The 5,725-nt window shown below is 47.8% G+C and overlaps 1 protein-coding gene across 1 annotated transcript; it reads left to right on the forward strand.

Annotated features, from left to right (window-relative positions):
• Positions 1–4,595: 4,595 nt before the first annotated feature.
• LOC119292613 (protein DMP6-like) lies at positions 4,596–5,362 on the forward strand. Its single transcript, XM_037571396.1, has one exon. It carries the CDS (start codon positions 4,596–4,598, stop codon positions 5,217–5,219), a length of 624 nt encoding a protein of 207 aa, XP_037427293.1. The 3' UTR covers positions 5,220–5,362.
• The last annotated feature ends 363 nt before the right edge of the window (positions 5,363–5,725 follow it).

The following is a 5,725-nucleotide window of genomic DNA, read 5'->3' on the forward strand; positions in this document are numbered from 1 at the left end:
GCAACAATGGAGCTTTTGGGGGAAGAGGTAGGTCAACTTTGGGGAAGAAGACACCTTTATATAGTTGGGGAAACAATCCAACCGTTACCCCCCCCCAAACAGCCATGCACAGAGCGGTACTACTGCTTGGGCAGGGCGGTACTACCGCTGATAAGCGGTACTACCGCTCCCTTCTAGCGGTACTACCGTGCTGACGAGGAATGCAGGGTCCTGGCCCCAGAGCGGTACTACCGCGGAAGTATAGGAGGTACTACCGCTTGGAGCGGTACTACCGCCCCCTACTGCCGCTACTAGTACCATAAAACCCGACATGAAAAACAACAGTCGAGAATCGAGGCGGTAGTAGCCTGGAACCACTGCGGTACTACGGCCGAAGTTCGCAAGCAGTACTACTGCTCGTGGAGCGATACTACCGCTTGATGAGCTTCGGCGGTACTAGCGCTGAGGACCGCGGTACTACCGCTGGGACAGGACAGGCAGGCACAGATTAGGAAAGATAGCTCCAATGAAGCGGAAAGAAGCATCGGGTGTGATAAGGATGTGTACGTGTTGATTCCACCCTAGCCTTCCCAAAGCGGATCCCCTCTTGATAGTACGGTGACTCCTACGAAACTAGACCACCAGCAAAGAAACGAAGGAGCTACACCGTCTTGAATAAAACACCGAGGGGAAGTAATCGTCTCGTGCCAAGGATGAATCTCTGAAAGAACTCAACGCACACGATTAGTTCGCAAAAGCATTGTCATCAATCACCAAAACATCTTGGGGATAAATATGCCCTTACAGTGATCATAATGATAACTTACAGGTTCATTGGAAAGTTTGACAACTGGACAGATAGCTCGAGAGTGTGATTTTCTCCTCCAACGATGTAGAGATATTCTTAGGGCCCTCTTGGTGTGATGCATTGATCATCATCTAGCCAGACACACGTGACTGCATCACGGGTCTGTCATAGACAAAGAGAAAGAAGAACAAAACCGATGACGAGGATTTTTATGAGTCCTAATTATGTGATTATTTTGCTAATATTTTTGTGCCTACTCGGTAGGCTTCATGGAATTTTATCGCGTTTCCGCACTTCTTTTTGTCATTTTCCTCAGATAAAGCTTTTTAAACCAAATATTATTATACAGAAGAAATCTCATAAAATGGTAGTGGAATTACGCAATTAAAGTGATAATCACCTACCATAAGAGAAAGAAGTAAAATGGGCAAAGAAGCAGTCGCCACGGAGATCCAGAGCAAAAGACGATGTTCCATACGACCGCACCCGCCCGTATGTGCGGTCGTATGGAGTGCAATCACCGCCGCCAGCTCAACTATATTCGCCTTGTGAAGACGGATCATGGATCAAACGCCTTAGAGACACCAGAAACTCATCCAAAAGCAGGAACCCTAGCCGCCGAAGTGATCCAGAGGGAGGAACCAGCAAGAGTAGGTTGTCGCCTCCACCATACTCATCAATAAGGCTTCAACACCATCCCACTATCATCATCCACCTTCCCCCCTATTGTAATATCAAGAACCCTAGAGGAATAACTTGTGTATTACATGTGCGATTCATTCATGATTTCCATCTTTGGTGGTGTGATGTTCGTGCCTTCATGTGTGAGTAGTTCTTTTAGTTCTTGGGGACATGGAGGAACCCTAGTGTGCGGTAGATCGACTGATATTAGGATCTGATATCCTCTTTGCATGTTTATGTTAATAATCTTCTTGACGTTTGGTGAAGTCAACCATCCAACGTATGCCAATTTCAGACAGAAGGTTATTACTGTTGGCGAACCATGTAATTGGCGAGGTGGGTGAATGATAGACCCCATTTCCCTTCGTAGCATATCGTTCCAACAGGGGGTAAAACAGAAACCACGTTGGCTATGTTCATGGGGACATCTTTCCCCTTAATTACCATTAGATAACCATAGTGGGGAAGAACGGTGGTGGCGTATGTGATACGGAGCTGCCGCGTGCATGCACGTATCTAAACCGGCTCTGCCCACAAAGAGAAACATGTAAAAGTGGCTTAGGAATCTGAAGTAGCATTGTGTTTAGGCACCGCTATAGAAGCACACTAGTGGGGATTCCGTACTCCCTGGGAACGCTTTAATCCTATCTTTCTCCAACTCTTTAAATCACTATTCTAGTAATTCACTTTTACTTATTTACCTTTGCACCTTCAACATTATGTTTCCTTCACATTACCACTGCTTTGGAGAACTAACAACTTGCAAACACTCTATTCACATCATTGGAGAGACGAAAAGATTGATTCATGTGCTCCCTGTGGGAGCATTATTTGTCAAGCACGGAACATAAATAAGCTAGGCTCAACTAAGTGCACCAACAACTTATGCTAAGCAATATAAATAACTAAGTGATAGCAAGATATATAACATGAAACACTGTGGCTATCACGAAAAAGGGCATAACTAAAGGGCCCGGGTAGGAGATAACTGAGGCACGTAGAGACAATGATGTATCCCAAAGTTCACACCCTTACGAATGCGAATATCCATTTGAAGCGGTGTGAAGGCACAATGCTCCCTAAAATGCCACTAGGGCCACCGTGATCTCCTCTCGCCTTTGCACAATGCAAGGTGCCATGATTCCAGTAAGGGACCCTTGAGGGCGGTCATCGAACCCGTACAAATGACTAACCTTGGGGGTGGTCACCAACCCTTACAGTTTGCTCGGGGCAATCTCCATAGCCAAATTGGAGACCCGACGCTTGTCCGGAGCTTTATACCACAATGATTGAACCCCGCGACACCACCAGCCGTCTAGGGAGCCCAAGCAACTGAGAGGCACAAGCTCTAGGGTGTCCAAACACCTAAGAGTAATAAGCGTCTCAACTTTCACTTCCACGTATCATCGTGAAGAACTCAAACCGGTGCACCAAATGCAATGACAAGGGCACACGGAGTGCTCAAGTCCTGGTCTCCCAAATCCCACCACAACAACAAATGTCATGGAGGAATATGAGAGGAAGAACAAAAGAGGAGAACAACAAAGAACTCCAAAATCTAGATCCACAAGGTTCCCCTCACTTACAGGAGAAAATTATTTTATGAAAATATAGATCTAGGTATCCTCTCTCTCTCTCTCTCTCTCTCTCTCTCTCTCTCTCTCTCTCTCTCTCTCTCTCTCTCTCTCTCTCTCTCTCTTTTCCCTAAAAAAGAATCAAGAATCATAGGAGGAATTAAGAGTTAGCAAACTCCAAGAGGTCAACAATGGTTGGGGGGGCTTGCAAAAGGATTAGGGTTGAAGTTGGAAGAAGGGGGTATAAATACCCCCAAGAAAAAATGTCGTCGTTGCACACAGCCACCATCCCGGGCATCCGGACAAAAGGGGTCCGGGTGCCTGGACACACCTAGAGAAAAGCCTCTTAACCCTGGGCACCCAGACACAAAGGGAAGCAACACGGCACCCGGGTCGGCCGAGAGGAGGCAGCGGCCAGAGAAGTGCGTGAATCGGTAAACTCAAAGCGGTCATATTTTTTGCAAACGAATTTCGATTCCAACAAAATCAAGTTTGTTGGAAAGCTAACGGCGAGGGCTAACACAAGCATGATAGGAATTTTAAGAACTAGCAATGGATAAAATAACCATAATATAATGGTGAGAAACCTTCCTCAAATAAGACCGGTAAAATCTCGAACAGCAAAAGCGCAATAGAAGATGCATAGGAAATCGTTTTTCGATGAACTAGAGCTTGTAACGACACAAGCTCTAAAACTTCACAAAGAGAAAAGCCAAACAATAACCAAGAAAGATGATGCCAAGCATGCAAATGTTTGAGCTCTCTACGAACGATACGAACAAGCTACAAACTCGAGAGCCGCCCTTGATAGTACGACTATCAATCCTATAATTCGGTCTACCAACTAACACCATGAGACCGGTAAAATAGAAAACCTATCAAGGACAAACATTTTTCTTGCGCATAATCCACTTGAGCTAGATGATAACAGTCTTGACCTTCTCAAGTTAGACAACCTTTCTTGATTGCGCCGACTCGATGTATACTAGTGAATTGCTCCCCCATACGTATAAGATTTTCCTCTTGATACAAGCCCATGAAAAAAAACTAACCCCACATAGAACCACCACACAAATAGATCATGGGGTAGTTTCTAGTACCGCGCACACGGGGCACATGCCATCATCCGGGCCATGCTGCTTAAGCATTTCGGTCCTCGAAGGGATGCAATCTCATAGTAGTTGCCACACAAAATTCCAATTGACAGCCACATTATATAGGAATCTTGGTAAGCCATTCCTCTGTTCCAAACAGCAGTGTTGATTATTTTTTTTCAATAGGAATTCGATGTTCCAAACGGGGCCTAAGTTCCAAGGAAGAACTAGACATGCTATGTGGTAATCTCAAATCTCAAGTCACCAAGGTGCTCTTAGGTAGTCCCAAATCGCAAGTCACAAAAGTTCTTCGCTTGTTCAGTCCAAGCATAACGAGGCCTTGTTCATCACGTGAACAAATATTCCATTGCACACATGGCACGTAAAGTGCTACCGAATTGGAGCAATAAATCTGAAGGCTGCACTACACAGCTCTATTAATCCCATTGCTCCAATCCAATGTCGTCCCGGCCAGCCGTCGACCCCGAGTCGTCCCCGGCGGCCCAGCAGGCTCCACTGCTCGGGAATGCAGACGGCCGGACACAGACAACAACCGTCGTAGGCAAGGCCCTGAGCAGCACCGCAGACCTCGCGAAGCACCTCCCCACCGGCGCGGTGCTGGCCTTCGAATTCCTCTCGCCGACCTTCACCGCCGACGGCACCTGCACGGCCGCCAACCGCGCGCTCACGGGCTGCCTCATCGGCGCCTGTGCCCTCTCGTGCTTCCTCCTCTGCTTCACCGACAGCTACCGCGACGAGACGGGCACCGTGCGCTACGGCTTCGTGACGCCCAGCGGCCGCCTGCGACTCATCGACGGCGCCAAGCAGATGCCACCGCGGGACGAGAGATACCGGCTCCGCGCGAGGGACGTGCTGCACGGGGTGCTGTCGTTCGTGGTGTTCCTGGCCGTGGCCATGGTGGACAGCAACGTCGTGGCGTGCTTCTACCCCGTGGAGTCCGCCACGACGAGGCAGCTGCTCGCCGCAGTGCCCATGTCGGCCGGAGCGGCGGGGAGCTTCCTGTTCGCCATGTTCCCGTCCACGCGCCGGGGAATCGGCTTCCCCGTCGCAGGCACGTCATGAATCAATATTGTTTTATTTCGGAAATAATTCGCACACCACCAGAGCCACCGAGAAATTTCCGCTTCAGTTGGTGTTAGTTTCTTCACATTTTCCTCTAAAATTTGTGCTTTGACCTACAACATATTACGAGGTAGTGAGAGCTATGCTTTGTGTTACCTCTTCCGGTCTTAATTCCATTTATTTATTTTTGAAATTCACTCTAATTTTTATTTAACTTTCCCACGTAGGGATTTCGTCCGAAATAACCTGCAAAATGCAGTCAGGTGGTTCATTTAACCACACGTTACACAAATTATTCGTGACACCGTGCCTAGCTAATCGATGCGCAGCCCCGTTCGCTGATCGTCGCACCCACGAAATCTTCCACCGATCCCTGGAGTTCAGGAGCTGCTTGATCTCCTCTATAATCGGTCCATGCGGCGAGAGATCCTTTTCGTGGCTTCTTAGCTTGTCCACAATCACAGAGCAGTCCATCTCAATATGGAGATTTTGTACGTTGAGTTGTG

The sequence above is a fragment of the Triticum dicoccoides genome, chromosome 4B (assembly GCF_002162155.2).
Source record: "Triticum dicoccoides isolate Atlit2015 ecotype Zavitan chromosome 4B, WEW_v2.0, whole genome shotgun sequence".
In the NCBI taxonomy this organism is placed as follows: domain Eukaryota; kingdom Viridiplantae; phylum Streptophyta; class Magnoliopsida; order Poales; family Poaceae; genus Triticum; species Triticum dicoccoides.

What these genes read in the sequence shown, in the direction of transcription:
- LOC119292613 (XM_037571396.1), top strand. Translation starts at nt 4,596, where the DNA reads ATGTCGTCCCGGCCAGCCGTCGACCCCGAGTCGTCCCCGGCGGCCCAG.